The 17,145-nt window shown below is 48.3% G+C and overlaps 1 protein-coding gene and 1 long non-coding RNA gene across 6 annotated transcripts; one reads left to right on the top strand and one right to left on the bottom strand.

The window, feature by feature from the left end:
• Positions 1 to 72: 72 nt before the first annotated feature.
• Positions 73 to 10,907, top strand: LOC141728075 (uncharacterized). Of its 2 annotated transcripts, XM_074534389.1 has the most exons (6): positions 74 to 247; positions 327 to 435; positions 1,072 to 1,116; positions 2,216 to 2,462; positions 4,196 to 4,373; positions 10,623 to 10,907. In XM_074534389.1, exons 1-6 carry the CDS (start codon positions 140 to 142, stop codon positions 10,824 to 10,826), a joined length of 891 nt encoding a protein of 296 aa, XP_074390490.1. In that variant the 5' UTR covers positions 74 to 139; the 3' UTR covers positions 10,827 to 10,907. The 2 variants fall into 2 exon arrangements, with proteins under 2 accessions (XP_074390491.1, XP_074390490.1); XM_074534390.1 differs by lacking the exon at positions 1,072 to 1,116 and having other exon boundaries at positions 73 to 247.
• On the bottom strand, positions 1,286 to 16,998 carry LOC141728085 (uncharacterized). Of its 4 annotated transcripts, XR_012578770.1 has the most exons (6): positions 15,922 to 16,998; positions 13,093 to 15,529; positions 12,373 to 12,486; positions 10,614 to 11,912; positions 4,125 to 4,400; positions 1,286 to 2,415 (listed from the first exon to the last, which is right to left on the bottom strand). It is a non-coding gene; the product is annotated as an uncharacterized LOC141728085 (long non-coding RNA). The 4 variants fall into 4 exon arrangements; XR_012578769.1 differs by having other exon boundaries at positions 13,093 to 16,998; XR_012578771.1 differs by lacking the exons at positions 13,093 to 15,529; positions 15,922 to 16,998 and adding an exon at positions 12,651 to 12,665.
• Between the last annotated feature and the right edge of the window lie 147 nt (positions 16,999 to 17,145).

Here is a 17,145-nt window from a genome sequence, read left to right as displayed (position 1 = left end):
CCCCGCCTCGCGCTCCCATTGGCCGTCTCTTCGCCCGCCTCGCTCTCCCATTGGCCGAATTCCACAGGGGCGGGCCCACCTCTCCCATCCCGCCCCGCCATTGGCCGCGGCGCGGGCGCTGCTTGGCGCGCGGGACAAGATGGCAGCGCTCCCGGAGCCGCTCTCGCGGGGCTCGCGGCTGCCGGTACGCCGGGCCCAGGAGAAGCGGGCCCCTTCCGAGGGGCCGCCGGCGGCCCCTCCCCAGCAGGTGCGGAGCGCTCCCCGCGCGGGCCCGGCCCGGCCCGGCCCGGCCCTGCCCGCGCCTGACGCCGTTTGTCCCCTGACAGAAACGATCGCGGACCGGGCTCGGACCGGGAGATGCCAAGGCCGCGCCCAAGGCCCCCCTCAGGGCCCCGCTGCGAACGCTGGGCCGCGACGCGGCCGCTGGGGAGAACGGTACCGGCGGAACCGGGAGGCAAAAGTGGAGAGCGGGGCAGATAAAGGGGGCTTGGGGGGATTTGAGGGGATTTTGGGGCTGAAAAAGGGGATTCGGGGGCATTTGGGGCTATTAAAGGGGATTTGGGGGCATTGAGAGGGGCTCTGGGGCGTTTAAAGGGGATTTGGGGGATTTAATGGGAATTTGGGGGATTTAATGGGGGTCTGGGGGCATTTATTGGGGGCTCAGGGCAGGTAAAGGGGGCTTGGGGGTATTTAATGGGAGTCTGGGGGCATTTGGGGCAATTGAAGGGGGTTTGGGGGGGTTACAGGGGGCAGGTAAAGGGGAATTTAAGAGATTTAGTGTGGATTTGGAGCAGTTAAAGTGGATTTTGGGGCTTTAGAGGGGGCCTGGTGGGATTTGGGGCAACTGGAGGGGATTTGGGGGCAGTTCAAGGGGATTTGGGGGGATTTAATGGGGGTCTGGGGGAGTTAATGGGACTTTGGGGGGTTTAGAGGGGATTTGGGGGGATTTAGAGGCGTTCTGGGGTAATTTAAGGGGATTTGGGGGGATTTAATGGGGATTTGGGGAGAGTCAGTGTGACCTGGGGGTGTCAAGGGGATCAAACCCCCCCAATGTCCCCCCAATGTCCCCAGATGGCCCTTGCGAGGCGGCGTCGGTGGCGGCTGCTCCTCGGGCTGGTGAGACCTGAGACCCCTCCCAGTGTCCCCAACCCCCCCCCTGTCCAGGTTTAGAGCAAGTTTGGGGAAGAATCCCCCCAAAGGAGCTCCGGTGGGAAAAGCAGATCCAATCGGCCCCTCCCCCCTCAACTGGTCCGGGAGGAAAGAAAAACACCTCCTTGGAGAAAGGTGGAAAAAAACCCTGTTTATTAAACAATAAGGCCAAAACAGTATCCAAACAATGAGACCCCTTGCCACTCTAAAAGAGATGACAAACTGAGAAAACCCCGGGTTCAAGCAGCAGCTCACTCAGTCTCTGATCATTCCCTCCGGTGCTGGAATTGTCGCAGGCCAGGCCTGGCCCACTGGGCCACAGCTGCAGCTGCCGGTGCTCCCCTGGGTGTTCAGTCCAGAGCAGTTCCAAGAGGTCCAAAGAAAAGGGAAAAAAAAAAACAGTCCAGGGAACTTCTTTGCCTCAGCTAGCTAACACTAACTAAAAAGCAAAAAAAGAGCTCTGTCCCGCTGTCTGTCCGCAGACAACACAGTCAGGAGCAGGAATGTGGGGGAGTGAGCGCAGTGTCTGAAAACAAACTGCGCGCTTCTTCTCTCCCCCTTCACTCTCTGTAACACTCTTAAAGGTACAAAACTTATTATTATTCAACATAAACAGAATGAGACGATTGGGGATAAAAGCATCATATAGTCAACCCAGGACACCCCCCAATGTCCTCAGTGTCCCCAGGGCCACCTCTCTCCTGTCCCCAGTGTCCCCAGGTCCCTCTCCCATGCCCCAGGATCCCCTCCTGGTGTCCCCTTTGGCACCCCCTCAATGTCCCCAGGGCCACCCCTCCTGATGTCTCCAGTCCCTTTCCCAGTGTCCCCAGCACCTCACGGCTCCAATGTCCCCTCCAATGTCCCCAGGCCCTTTCCTGATGTCCCCAAAGCTCCCCTTTGATGTCCCCACCCCCCTTCTGATGTCCCCAGGACCCCATGGCCCCAAGTTCCTCTGGGTGTCCCCCTCCCCTCCAGATGTCCCCTCTCCCCTTCCCTTTGTCCCCACCCCCCCTCCCAATGTCCCCAAGCCCCTCTGGATGTCCCCAAGCCCTGTCAATGTCCCCAGGCTCCGTCACCAGCATGAGCTCCAAGGGCGCCTCCAAGCGGCCGCCGTGGGACCTGCGGGGGCAGCTCGGGGACCTGCGGGAGGCGCTGGGCCAGGCCCAGGAGCAGCTGCAGGGGCTGGACAGCGAGAAACGGGAGCTGGAGAGCGGCAACCGGCAGCTGAGGGAGCGGCTGGAGCGGCTGGAGCGGCTGCAGAGGGAGCTGGGCGAGAGGGAGAGCAGAGAGAGCAGCCTGTGCACCCAGATCAGGTGAGAAATGGGCCCAAATCCATCAAAAACCGCCCCTAAATCCATCAAAACCTGCCCCAAACCCACCCACATCCCCCTGCAGAGGGAGCTGGGCGAGAGGGAGAGCAGAGAGAGCAGCCTGTGCACCTGGGTCGGGTGAGAAACGGGGAAAAATGCACCAAAAACTGCACCTAAATCCATCAAAAACTGCACCTAATCCATCCCCATCCCCTGCTGAGGGAGCTGGGTGAGAGGGAGAGCAGAGAGAGCAGTCTGTGCACCCGCGTCGGGTGAGAAACGGGGAAAAATGCACCAAAAACTGCCCCTAAATCTGCTTAAACCTGCACCAAATCCATCAAAAACTGCACCTAAATCTGCTTAAACCTGCCCCAAATCTGCTTAAACCTGCCCCAAATCCATCAAAACCTGCCCCAAATCCATCCACATCCCCTGCTGAGGGAGCTGGGCGAGAGGGAGAGCAGCCTGTGCACCCGGGTCGGGTGAGAAACGGGGAAAAATGTACCCAAATCTGCTTAAAATCCACTTAAAACTACTTTAAGTCCATCCAAACTGCCCCAAAATCCTGAAAAACTGCCCCAAAATCCATCAAAACCTGACCAAAATCCATCAAACTGCCCCAAACCCACCCACATCCCCCTGCTGAGGGAGCTGGGAGAGAGCAGAGCAGCCTGTGCACCCGGGTTGGGTGAGAAACGGGGAAAATGTACCTAAATCCTCTTAAAATCCACTGAAACCTGCCCCAAACCCATCGAAACTGCCCCAAATCCATCAAAACCTGACCAAAATCCATTCAAACCCGACCAAGATCCATCAAAACTTCTCAAAAATCCATCCAAATGGCCCCAAAATCCACCAAAACCTGGGAAAAATCCATCCAAATTGCCCCAAAAGCCACCAAAAACTGCACCTAAATCCACAAAAACTGCCCCAAATCCATCAAAAACTGCCCCAAATCCATCAAAAACTTACCCCAAAATCCACCAAAAGCTGCCCGAAAGGGTTCTGAGGGAATTTTGGGGATCTTGAGGGAGTTAAAATTCCATAAATTCCTCCTAAACCCCTGAAGTTTCCCATAATTCTCTCAGAATCCTCCTGAAAATCCCTCAAAACCCCTCACAATCCCCAAAATTCCCTCAGAACCCTTCTGAAAATCCTTGATATTATCATGAATCCCCTCAAAACCCCTGAAGATCCTCAAAATTCCTTCAGACCCTTCCAAAAATCCCTGATATTTGCCTGAATCCCCTCATTACCCTTCACAACCCCCAAAATTCCCTCAGAACCCTTCTGTAAATCCATGAAATTTGCCTGAATTGCTCCAAAACGCCTCAAGATCCCCAAAATTCCCTCAGAACCCTTCAGGAAATCCCTGAAAATCCCTCAGATCCCCTCACGATCTGTAAAACTCCCTCAGAACCCTCCTGGACATTGCTCAAAATCCCCGAATTACCCCAAAACTCCTCAAGAAACTCACCCAAAACACCTCAAACTCCTCTAAAATCCGGGATTCTCCAGTTTTATGGGATTATTGTTTCCGTGGAGCTGGAGGTGTCTCAGTGCCCTGAGGAGCTGCAGCAGAGCCGGGGCTCAAACTCCCTCAAGATCCCCAAAATTCCCTCAGAACCCTTTGGAAAATTCCCCAAATCCCCTCAAGAAACTCACCCAAAACACTCCCAAATTCCCTGAAATCTGGGATTCCTTGATTTTCTGGGATTATCATTTCTTTGGAGCAGCTCCCTGGAGCTGGAGGTGTCTCAGTGCCGTAAGGAGCTGCAGCAGATCCGGGGCCGGGTGGAGGCCCTGGAGGCCGAGGAGCAGCAGCTGCAGGCGCAGGAGCAGCAGTGGCGGCAGGAGAGGGACAAGGCCCTGGGCCGGGCACAGGAGCTGGCGGAGCAGCTGGAGAACGCCATGGTAGGGCCTGGAATTCCTGAGAAATCCCTGAAAAATGGGAATTTGGAGCTGTTTTGGTGCTCTCTGATCGGGGATCCATTGTGGGGGGTGGTAAAAAATGGCGGGGAGCTGTGAGGGGAAAATCCACCAGGGGGCGCCAAAAAGGGCGGGAAAATGAGGAGTTGGCACCAATTTGGGCTTTTTTACACCAAAATCACTCTGAAAGTGCCTTGTAAAATGGGAATTTTCACCAATCCAGCTCCTTGTGTCCCCAAAATCCCTCAAGGTTTCCTGAAAATGTGCAAAAACCTGGGATTTTGGAGCTGTTTTGTTGCTCTCTGGTCTGAGATCCTCTGGGCAGAAAAATGGCGGGGAGCTGTGAGGGGAAAATCCGCCAGGGATGCCAAAAAGGGCGGGAAAATGAGGGGTTGGCAACAATTTGGGATTTTTTGGCACCAAAATCGCTCTGAAAATGCCTTGAAATGTGGGAAAATGGGATTTTTTTACCAATCCGGCTACTTCTGTCTCCAAAATCCCTCAAGGGTTCTTGAAAATGTGCAAAAACTTGGGATTTTGGAGCTGTTTTGTTGCTCTCTGGCCTGAAATCTGCCAGGGGCACTAAAAAAAGGCGGGGAAATGAGGGGTTTGTGCCAGTTCCGGCTTTCTTGGCGTCAAAATCCTTCAGGGGAACCTCAAAACTTGTTAAAAATGGGAATTTTCACCATTTCAGCTGCTTTTGCACCCAAAATCCCTCAGGGAGTGCTTCAGAATCCACAAAAACTCAGGAATTTGGAGATGTTTTGTTGCTCTGAGGGGCCAGAAAAATGCAGGAAAATGTGGGATTTACGCCAATTTTGGCTTTCTTGGTGTGGGAGTCCCCCAGGGAGTGCCTCAAAATTTGAGAAAAATCAGAATTTTCACCAATTCAGCTGCTTTTGCACTCAGAATCCCTCAGGGGATGCTTCAAAATGCACAAAAACCCAGGAATTTGGAGCCATTTTGTTGCTCTAGAGGCCCCAGAAAACAGCAGGAAAATGAGGGTTTGTGGCAATTCCGGCTTTTTGGTGTCAAAAATTCTTCAGAAGACTCCTCACAATGTGGTAAAAATGTGAATTTTCACCAATTCAGCTGCTTTTGCTACGAAAATCCTTCAGGGTGCTTCAAAGTTATTGAAAAACTGGGATTTTCGAGCTGTACAGTCACTGTCCAGGCTGAAGGCCACCTGAAGTGCCTGAAAAAGTTGGAAAAATGAGGGGTTTGTGTCAATTCTGGATTATTTGGTGTCAAAATTTCTCAGAAAGTGCCTAAAAATATGGGGAAATTGTGAAAAATGGGAATTTTCGACAACTCAACTGATTTTGCACCCAAAATCCCTCAGGGTGTTCAAAATGTGGGAGGAAAAAAAATGGGAATTTGAATCATTTTTGCTGAGTTTCAACTTGAAATCTGCGACAAAAAAAGGCTGGAAAATGAGGGCTTTGCGGGGATTGTGGTGAAACCCCTCAGAAATTACCTCAAAATATGGGAATTTTAACCTCAAATTCCTTGGAGAATGCCAGAAAATCTGCAAAACATGAGGAAAATTAGGGTTTTATTGCAAGTTTCTCTCTCCTGAGCAGCTGAAAAGGCTCAGAAGTGAGGGGGCAATGTGGGTGCAAAATGTTGGGGGGAAAAAAAAGGGAATTTGAATCATTTTTGCTGCGTTTCAACTCGGAATCCGCTAGGGGACGCCAGGAAAAAAGGCGGGAAAATGAGGGGTTGTGGCGAAACCCCTCAGAAAACGCCTCAAAACGTGGAAATTTTAACCCCAAATTCCTTGGAGAATGTCAGAAAACCTGTAAAATATGAGGAAAACCGGGATTTTTTGCACGTTTCTCTAGTGAGCAGCTGAGAATGCTCAAAAGTGAGTGGGGAATTGGGGAATTTTCAGGTTTTTTTGCAGAAGGCTCAGAAGTGAGTGGCAATAAGGGAATTTTCAGGTTTTTTTGCAGAAGGCTCAGAAGTGAGTGGGAATAAGGGAGTTTTCAGGTTTTTTGCCAAAGGCTCAGAAGTGATGGGTGAATTGGGAATTTTCAAGTTTTTTTGCAGAAGGCTCAGCAGCGAGCGGCAATAAGGGAATTTTCAGGTTTTTTGAAAAAGGCTCAGCAGCAAGGGGGAAATTGGGAATTTTCAGGGTTTTTTTGCAGAAGGCTCAGCAGCAAGGGGGAAATTGGGAATTTTCAGGTTTTTTGCAGAAGGCTCAGCAGCGAGCAGCCTTAAGGGAATTTTCAGGGTTTTTACAGAAGGCCCATCAGTGCGTGTCCATTAGTGAATTTTCAGGTATTTTCACAGAAGGCCAGCATCCCCAAAAATCCCCAAAAATGGGAGAAAAATCCCGAAATGGGAGAAAAATCCCCAAAATGGGAGAAAAATCCCAAAAAATGGGGCTGGGACACAAAAATTTGGGGGGAAAAACCCCAAAAAATGGGGAGGAGATCCCAAAATTGGGGAGAAATCCCCCAAAAATGGGAAGGGAAGGAAAATGGGGAGAAAACCCCAAAATGGGAGAAAAATCCCAAAAAATTGGGGTGAAAAATCCCAAAAGTGGGAAAGGGAACAAAAATGGGGAGAAAACCCCCAAAAATGGGGCTGGGACACAAAAAATTGGGGAGAAAAATCCAAAAAGGGTCCCGGACCCCAAAAATTGGGTTAAAAAAACCCCAAAAGTGGTCCCAGACCACCAAAATTGGGTTTAAAAACCCGAAAAAATTATCCCGGACCCCAAAAATTTGGTTAAAAAAACCCCAAAAATTGGGCTAAAAAACCCAAAAAATATGCCAGACCCCAAAAATTGGGTTAAAAAACCCCAAAAAGGGTCCTCGATCCCTAAAATTGGGTTAAAAAACCCCAAAAATTTGGTTAAAAACCCCCCAAAATTATTCCAGACCCCAAAAATTGGGATAAAAAACCCCAAAAAATTTGGTCCAAAAACCCCAAAAATGATCCCAGACCCCAAAAATTGGGTTAAAAATCCCCAAAAAAGGTCCTGGACCTCAAAAATTGGGTTAAAACCCAATTTTTTGGGTTAAAACCCAAATATTTCACTCAAAAAAATTCCCCCAAAAAATCCCCCGAAATTGCCAAAAAATGCCCCCAAAATCCACCCAGAAAATCTCCCAAAATTCACCCAAAAAATCCCAAATATTTCACCCCAAAAATTGCCAAAATTCACTAAAAAACCCCATAAATTTCACCTGAAAAATCCCCCCAAAAATCCCCAAAATGTGCCCCAAAATTCACCAAAAATCCCCCAAATTCACAAAAAAATCCCAAAAGTTTCACCCCAAAAATCCCCCAAATTAACCCAAAATCCCAAATATTTCACCCCAAAAATCGCCAAAATTCACCCAAAAATCAAAAAAAATTCACCCAAAAAATCCCCCAAAAATCACTAAAATGTGCCTGAAAATTGGCTCAAGAATTCCAAAATTTCAGCCCAAAAATCGCCAAAATTCACCAAAAAATCCCAAATATTTCACCCCAAAAATCCCAAAAATTTCACCCCAAAAATCCCAAAAATTCACCCAAAAATTTCACCTCAAAAATACCAAAAATTTCACCCGAAAAATGCCCCATAAAATCCCCACAATTCTCCCCAAAAAATCCCCCAAAATTGCCAAAAAATCCCCCCAAAGCAACAAAATATACCTAAAATATGAGACCAAAATCCACCCAGAAAGTCTCCCAAAATTCACCCCAAAAATCCCCCAAATTCACCCAATAATGCCAAATATTTCACTCCAAAAATCGCCAAAATTCACCAAAAAATCCCAAATATTTCACCCGAAAAATCGCCAAAATTCACCCAAAAATCACAAAAATTTCACCCCAAAAATCCCCAAAATTCACCCCAAAATTTTAAATAATTATCCAAAAAATTCCCCAAAATATCCCCCAAAACATTCACCAAAAAAAAAACCCAAAAATTCCCAAAAAAACCCCCAAAAATTCTCTCAAAAATCCCCCCCAAAAAAACCCCAAAATGTGCCCCAAAATTCACCCAAAAATTCCAAAAATTTCACTCCAAAAATCGCCAAAATTCACCAAAAAATCCCAAATATTTCACCCCAAAAATCCCAAAAATTTCACCCCAAAAATCCCAAAAATTTCACCCGAAAAATGCCCCATAAAATCCCCACAATTCTCCCCAAAAAATCCCCCAATAAGCAACAAAATATACCTAAAATGTGCCCCCAAAATCCACCCAGTAAAATCCTCCCAAAATTCACCCAAAAAATCCCAAAAATTTCACCTGAAAAATCCCCAATAAAATTCCCAAAAATTTCACCCCAAAAATCGCCAAAATTCACTAAAAAACCCCAAAAAATTCACCCGAAAAATCCCCCAAAAATCCACAAAATGTGCCCCAAAATTCACCAAAAATCCCCCAAATTCACCCAAAAATCCCAAATATTTCAGCCCAAAAATGGCCAAAATTCACAGAAAAATACTAAATATTTCACCCCAAAAATGGCCAAAATTCACCCAAAAATCCAAAAAATTTCACCCAAAAAATCCCCCAAAAATCCCCAAAATGTGCCCGAAAATTGACCCAAAAATTCCACCCCCAAAATCCCCCAAAAATCCCAAATATTTCAGCCCAAAATTCACCCAAAAATCCCAAATATTTCACCCCAAAAACGGCCAAAATTCACCAAAAAATCCAAAAAATTTCACCCGAAAAATCCCCCAAAAATCCACAAAATGTGCCCCAAAATTCACCCAAAAATTCCAAAATTTCAGCCCAAAAATCACCAAAATTCACCAAAAAATCCCAAATATTTCACCCGAAAAATTCCCCCCAAAAATCCCCCAAAATTGCCAAAAAATGCCCCCAAAATCCACGCAAAAAATCTCCCAAAATTCACCCAAAAAATCCCAAAAATTTCACCCCAAAATCACGAAAATTCACCAAAAAATCCCAAATATTTCAGCCCAAAATTCACCAAAAAAATCCCAAAAATTTCACCAGAAAAATCCCCCAAAAAATCCCCAAAATGTGCCCGAAAATTGACCCAAAAATTCCAAAAAATTTCACCCCAAAAATCCCCCAAATTCACCAAAAAATCCCAAATATTTCACCCCAAAAATCACCAAAATTCACCAAAAAATCATAAAAAATTCACCCCAAAAATCCCCAAAATTCACCCAAAAATTTTAAATAATTATCCAAAAAATTCCCCAAAATACCCCCCAAAACATTCACTGAAAAATCCCCCAAAAATCCCTAAAAAATGCTATTAAAAATCTTCCTAAAATCCAACAAATCCCATTTCAAACAACCCAAAAATCCCATTCAAAATTCCATTAAAAATCCCAAAAAACCCTCATAAAAATCCCAAAAAATCCCCCAAAATTCCTACAAAAACCCAAAAAAACTCCCCCAAAAATCGACAACAAATATAAAAAACTCCCCCAACAAATACAAAAAAATCCCTAAAAAATCACCCAAAAACCCTTAGAAAATCCCCAAAGCCCCCTCAAAAAATCCCATTAAAAATCCCCAAACCATCTCAAAAATACATCATAAAAATCCCAAAAAAAAACCCCATAAATCAAAAAAAAAAATCCAAAAATCACCAAAAAATCCCTAAAAATCCCCAAAGCCCCCTCAAAAATCCCATTAAAAATCCCCCAAAAAATCTCAAAAATACCTCATAAAAATCCCCAAAAAATCCCAGAAAACCTCATAAAATCAACAAAAAATAACAAAAAATTCCCCAAAATATCACCAAAAAATCCCCCAAAAAATCCCTAAAAATCCCCAAAACCCCCTCAAAAAATCCCATTAAAAATCTCAAAAAAATCTCAAAAATACCTCAAAAATTCCCCAAAAAATCCCTAAAAAAATCACCAAAGCCCCCTCAAAAAATCCCATTAAAAATCTCCAAAAAATCTCAAAAATATCCCAAAAAATCCCCCAAAATTCCCACACAAAAACCCCATTAAAATCCCCAAAAATACCCCATAAATCAACAAAAAATATCAAAAAATCCCCAAAAAAATCACCAAAAAATCCCTAAAAATCCCCAAAGCCCCCTCAAAAAATCTCATTCAAATCCCCCCAAAAAAAATCTCAAAAATACCTCATAAAAATCCCAAAAAATTCCCATAAAAATTCCCCAAAAGTTCCCATAAAAATCCTAAAAAAACCTCATAAAAATCCCCGAAAAATCCCCAAAAATCCCATGAAAATTCCCAAATCAATGAGATTTTCCTCACCCACTCCAGGTTGTCGCTGAGGATACGTTTTCCCGGCAGGAGTTTCAGTTTCTCCGCCGGGAGCAGCGGCAGCCGCAGCACCAGGCCCAGCTCGGGGGGCTCGGCCTCGGCCGGGCAGCACAGGAGCCCCTCCTCCAGGGCGGCCCGCAGTTCCAGAGGCGAAAGCCAAGGAAAAAATGGCAGTTTTGGACTCGCCTCTGGAAAAAGAACTGACACTGCTGGTTTTTTTTAAGTAAATCTGTAAATTAAGAGAATCTGTAAATAAAATATGTTCTATTTTTGCATTAAAATTAAGTTCTGTGATTCCATGATTATATCCACTGCATTCAGCTGGGGCTATTTTAGCAGCATTCCTTTGCTCCAAAAGTTCCCTCTTGCCCAGCTCCTGTGGCCTGAGGCTTCAGCTCCTTCAGCTCCTGGTGCTGAGCTGCTCATGCTGAACGAGACGACTCGGAGAGAAGAGCACAGTCCATGCAATTCCTTCTGGGACACGGAGAGGGGAGGCTGTGCAAACAGGAGCATTGTTTGCTGTGGCCTCCTCTCTGCCCCTCACGCCTTTCAGCGCTTTGAACCAGCCAAGAGCTTTCTCCAAGAGTGCAATGGAGCAGCTGTTCCTGCTCCCAGGCCTGGCTCTCTCCAGTCTCTGCCCTTGCCTGGTTCTGTCCCTCTTGCTGTGCCCTCTGTTCCCCCAGGGCTCGCTGGCTGCTGCCCAGGACTGTGGCACTGGCACAGATCCAGTGCTCCAGAGCCTCCTTTCTGTGCCCTTGGAGCTGCCTGGGCACAGCAGCCTTTTCCATCTGGAAGCTCCCCATGGACAGGGAGTGCCCAGCTCCGTTCCCTGCACAGCCTCCAGGAGCCCAGGGCTGCCATCTCCAGTCCCTGCTGGCACTGGGGGCTCCCAGGTGCCTCAGGCTGCTGTGACACCGCTGCACACGGGAGGGAAGAGGGGCAGGGGCTGTGCTCAAAGTCAGCTCCATCTGCTGCTGCTGCTGCTGGGGGGTCATTTGTGCAGCCCTGGCCCAGAGTCAGGGATCAGATCCTGCCAGTCTCTTCCAGCCCTGGCTGCTCAGAGTTTGGGCCTTGGAGCCTCAGGTGGCCAAAGGCAGCTGCTGCTGGTCCCTCTGTGTGCCCGAGTTCAGCAGTGCTGCTCCATCAGTCTGTGCCCAGCAACGGGGAAAAGCCTCAGCCCTGCAGGGCCAGGAGCTGCCGGGCTCTGCCTGAGCAGCTCAGCCAGCAGGAAGGGAGCTGCTCCACACGGGAACCAGGAGGAAAGGACATTCCTTTGATAGGACATGTTTTCTATTGAAAAAAGAAAAAAAGAAAAAAGCTAAAAAATAGGTAAATTGTAAAAGATAAGAATAAAATCCAAGTGTTAGTGCAAAAACATAACATACAGTTAATGAAAAAAAAAAAACATAAAGGCAAATTTACATTCGTTGCATTAAGAGGTAAATGATCTTTTTCAAAAGAGAACTCAGTTCTTTACATTGTAAATGTGCTGATGGCATGGATCCATCTTTGTGACCTCAAAAGCCTCTTAAAAGATTTTGGGCTTTGTTTCCAACACTGGTATTTGAAATTGTAGTCAAAGCAAGAGGAAATTGCTTTGTGCCCTTCCAGCTCCAAGCAGGACTGGGAATGGAAACTCTGTCAAAGCCCAAATCCTTTACAAGATGACCTTCCTTCTCAGCCTGGGAATGAGCTGCATATTCCTGTTGAAACTGTCAGGGATTTCTTAGAGACCCAAAGTCCCACTTACGGCTTTTTGCTCTGGTTTGGCAGTGCAGAAGGGCAATTCTCCATCCACCAGCTCCAGACTGCACTGCCTCAGGAGCACGGCCCACTCGCCAGCTTTGGCCCACTCGTGGCACTGCTAGAGGAGGAAGAAAGTGCAATTGCACAATTCCAGCCAATCAAGAAGAAAACACCCTGTACAGATCCAGGCGTTCAGCTGGGACTGTGGAGAGTTTGGGTCCTTGCCAGCTGGATGTGTGTCCCCAGCTGCAATCTCTGGGCCTGCAGCAGAGTCTCACTCACCGGCCAAAGCAGAAAGCTCAGGCGCTGTGCTCGCAACAGGCCCGTCTGATGCAGAGCTGTCAGAGCAATGTGAGGGCAGAGCCAGCCCAGCTGGGCCCAGGGCTGAGCCCAGCAGAGCCCTGGCAGAGCCCAGAGCAGCCTCAGCACCCGCAGAGCCCGGCTGCAAGGAGAGAAAGCAGAAACCGCCCATCAGCTGAGGGCTCCTGTGCCCCTGTGCCAAGGCCTGCGGTGCCCAGGCCATGCTGGCTGTGCCCAGAGCTGTGCCCAGAGCTGCCCATCCCTGCTGCCTTTGGCACAGAGCAGGAGGGCAGGACATGTGCCCAGCCTGCAGCCAGCCACGGCACATCCAGCCCTCAGCAGCTGCCCAGGGCAGGATGCTCCTGTGCTCGCTGCCAGCTCCCAAAAGCTCTGATCCCACCCTGCCAAGCACACAGGGACCCACCTCACACCACCCACGGCTGGAAGAAAAGCTGCTCCCAAACCATGGCCTCAGCCTTCTCCAAGGGCACGGCCCATCCACACAGCTGCTCCCCAGCACTTCCCCTATTACAGCGGCCTTAGACGGTCACTGTGGTGAGAGAAGGACGAGAATCTTGTTTCTTGATCAGAAGGCTGATTTATTGATATAAGATATATAATACATTATAACTATACTAAAAAGAATAAGACGAGAGGTTGCAGAGAGCAGCTATGCCAAGAATAGAATAGCAAGAATGAATAACAAAGTTCTTTGCCCAGGGAATCTGTCCCTGAGCTGCTCCTGTGATTGGCCTTTAATGGTACACAAGGAAGATGAGCCAATCACAGGGACACCTGCTACATTTCACAACAGCTGATAACAATTGTTTACATTCTTCTTCTGGGGCCCTTTGCTTCCCAGAAGAAGGAGAAATCCCAAAGAAAGGATTTCTATGAAGAAATGTCTGCGACATCTCACCCTTCTAAATTGTATAAATTAAAAGAAAAATGCTGATGTGAAATGAACAGGAGATTTCTTCAACTGTAAAATATACAATACTAATAAATCACTAAAACAATCCTACAATCTAAAAAAATGCAAAAAACAATGCAAAGAGAATTCAAGTCCAAGCAGCTGGGTTTCAGGAACAGTCCATGAGCTGGAGTTGTTTCTCTTGGACATCTGAGAGTCCTTTTTTGTCCTGAAAACAGACTTGCTGCAAAAGAGTCCCATCAATAGTTATCAAAAAACCATTGACAGTCCTACAACAATTTCAAACAATTTGAACAACTTTGGAATGTCCCTTTCTGGCCCTTCAATGCTTCAGTGCTTCAGAACTGCTGCCCACTGTTTTCAATCTTTTTTATTTATTTTTTTTTTTTTTTTTTTTTTTTTTTTTTTTGTGATCGAAAAAGAAAAGAGCAGCAGCAGAGCAGAGCAGTGCCAGAGAAGGAAAGGCCCTGGGGGCCCTGGCCCATGATGGACCAGGAACCCCAAAACTGGCCCACAAAGGGGGACCAGGACCGGTAGGAGAAACCTCAACCCCCAGAAACACCAAGAGGCCAAATGCTGGCCCTGGCCCAAAAACTTCCTGAGCCCAACGGCCCAGGCCAAACCCATGAGGCAGGCCCTGCATTCCCACAGGCCTGCACCCTGCTGCCAGTACAATGGCAGCACGAGTGGGGACACGCTTCCTTTTCCCATAACCACTGAGGCATGCCAGCAGCAGGGAAATAGAAGCCTTCCCCAGAAATCTCACCTGGGGTCTGGACATGTTTGTTCCCCACAGCAAACCAGCTATGGTCTCCTCCATCTGTGCCCTCTCCCTCTGCACTGCAAACGCAGCAGGTTTGTCTCTCATCTGCCCCATGGTTTCATCCCCACCCCCTCCGGGCTGGAGATCAGAGGCAGAGCTCTCGGGATGCACCTGCCCCCCGCCACTAGGGCGCAAGAGAGGCGGCAGAGATGGCAGCCTCCATGGGACAATCCCCGAAAAACCACCCCCGAACCCGCCGAGAATGCTGATCTTAAAAGCAGGGAGACGGGCTGTCCCCCCAGTCAGCTGGCGGGCAGCCCCCGCTCCACGGAAGGGGAGGCCAGCCGCCGGGGCCGCTGCTACAGCAACCGGTCCGGGATGGTCCGAGCTCGAACAAGCCGCCGGTGCCAGGGCAGTCTCTGACGCCGACACGGAGGACACAGCCTCCGACAACGGCAGGACTGCTGGGGCAGCCTGTGCAGGCAGCGGGGGGGGAGCCGGAACCGGGGAGGGAATCCCGCTGGATGTAGGAGCGGCCGCGGGTTGTTCCGAGGGTCCCGCAGGTTCGGCGCCATCTCCAGCACCATCCTGAACAGGGACCGTCTCGGCTTGAGGTGGCGAGGAGGCCGATGGAAGCGGCAGAGGGGCCGGAGATAACAACTCCCCCGCTGAGCCGGAAGCTGGAGACGCGTCGTCGTCGCTTAGCAACTCAGCAGCCACAGGAAGTGCCTCTTCTGCATTCTCAGACGCAGGCGCTGGCAGGGGCGGGGAGGCCTGTGAAGCCGTGGGCGGGACTGCCTGGAGAGGCGGAGATGGGATCGCCTGGAGTGGCGGCCGCGCCGGTGAGGCGGGTCTTGAAGGCGGACGCAGCGCTGGCAGGGGCGGTACCAACGGCACTGGTTCGAGCGGGACCGCCCATTCCCACCCCCCCGGAGAGAGAGAAGGAGGGGGGGGAGAAGGTTCCGTCTGCGCAGGCTCCGGGGAAAGAGTAAAAAAAACTTCTTCGCTCGGCGCAGTTTCGCCCCCCCCCGCCGCGAAGCAGGGGGGGCCGGGCAGCCCCCACTCATCCCCCGCCGGGGCTTCTCCCGCTGAGGACAGGGGGCTGGGAAGCCCCCACTCATCCCCCGCCGGGTCTTCTCCCACCGGGGACGGTGGAAACGGAGCCTGTCCATAACAGTTAGAAATCCATTGAAAAATAGCTGCTCTCCGTTTCAAAACTGGGAAGAGCTTTAGAAATGCTGGGTAGATAAAAGGCAAAACACGTTCCTGGCCCCAGACAAACTGAAAAATGGAGTTCATGCACTCCCAGACAAAAACATCCAAGGCATACAGGACATCAGTAAAGAACCGAAAAAGCTTTGCCCATCGAAAGAACTCATAGAGATCTGTTGCTGACAGAAAAATCCCATCTTCTCTACACCATTTTTGCCAGAGGGCAATAAGTTTCTCCTCTGAAGGGGAGAACTGAACCTCTTCTTCCAAGGCATGTGTTCGCCATACCAACCGCCACAAACTACGAAGGGCTGGTTCATCAGGAAGGGAAAAGACAAAAGTACCTTGTGAAAATGTCCAGCTTGCTCTGGCCAGCTCTGCGAACATCTTCCTGAAGGTGTTCCAGAAGAAGGTTCTCTTTGTGGTCAGCCTTGGCTGTGAACTCTGTCCAAATCAGGATCTTCAGTTCTTCAGCTCCTGGCTTGAATCCACTTCTGTGGTCACTTCAAAGCAACCATCACATGCTACACATACAGGATTTTACCCAGTGCAGCAATTTTTGCTCCTCTGGTCTTTATCAAATTAATTTTTGCCCTGACACGAGGGGTCACCAGATATTACAGCGGCCTTAGACGGTCACTGTGGTGAGAGAAGGACGAGAATCTTGTTTCTTGATCAGAAGGCTGATTTATTGATATAAGATATATAATACATTATAACTATACTAAAAAGAATAAGACGAGAGGTTGCAGAGAGCAGCTATGCCAAGAATAGAATAGCAAGAATGAATAACAAAGTTCTTTGCCCAGGGAATCTGTCCCTGAGCTGCTCCTGTGATTGGCCTTTAATGGTACACAAGGAAGATGAGCCAATCACAGGGACACCTGCTACATTTCACAACAGCTGATAACAATTGTTTACATTCTTCTTCTGGGGCCCTTTGCTTCCCAGAAGAAGGAGAAATCCCAAAGAAAGGATTTCTATGAAGAAATGTCTGCGACATCTCACCCTTCTAAATTGTATAAATTAAAAGAAAAATGCTGATGTGAAATGAACAGGAGATTTCTTCAACTGTAAAATATACAATACTAATAAATCACTAAAACAATCCTACAATCTAAAAAAATGCAAAAAACAATGCAAAGAGAATTGAAGTCCAAGCAGCTGGGTTTCAGGAACAGTCCATGAGCTGGAGTTGTTTCTCTTGGACATCTGAGAGTCCTTTTTTGTCCTGAAAACAGACTTGCTGCAAAAGAGTCCCATCAATAGTTATCAAAAAACCATTGACAGTCCTACAACAATTTCAAACAATTTGAACAACTTTGGAATGTCCCTTTCTGGCCCTTCAATGCTTCAGTGCTTCAGAACTGCTGCCCACTGTTTTCAATCTTTTTTATTTAATTTTTTTTTTTTTTTTTTTTTTTTTTTTTTTTGTGATCGAAAAAGAAAAGAGCAGCAGCAGAGCAGAGCAGTGCCAGAGAAGGAAAGGCCCTGGGGGCCCTGGCCCATGATGGACCAGGAACCCCAAAACTGGCCCACAAAGGGGGACCAGGACCGGTAGGAGAAAC

Source organism: Zonotrichia albicollis, unplaced genomic scaffold (genome assembly GCF_047830755.1).
Source record: "Zonotrichia albicollis isolate bZonAlb1 unplaced genomic scaffold, bZonAlb1.hap1 Scaffold_83, whole genome shotgun sequence".
NCBI lineage: Eukaryota > Metazoa > Chordata > Aves > Passeriformes > Passerellidae > Zonotrichia > Zonotrichia albicollis.
Note: the sequence above shows the minus strand (reverse complement) of the source record. Positions and strands in the feature narration are given on the sequence as shown.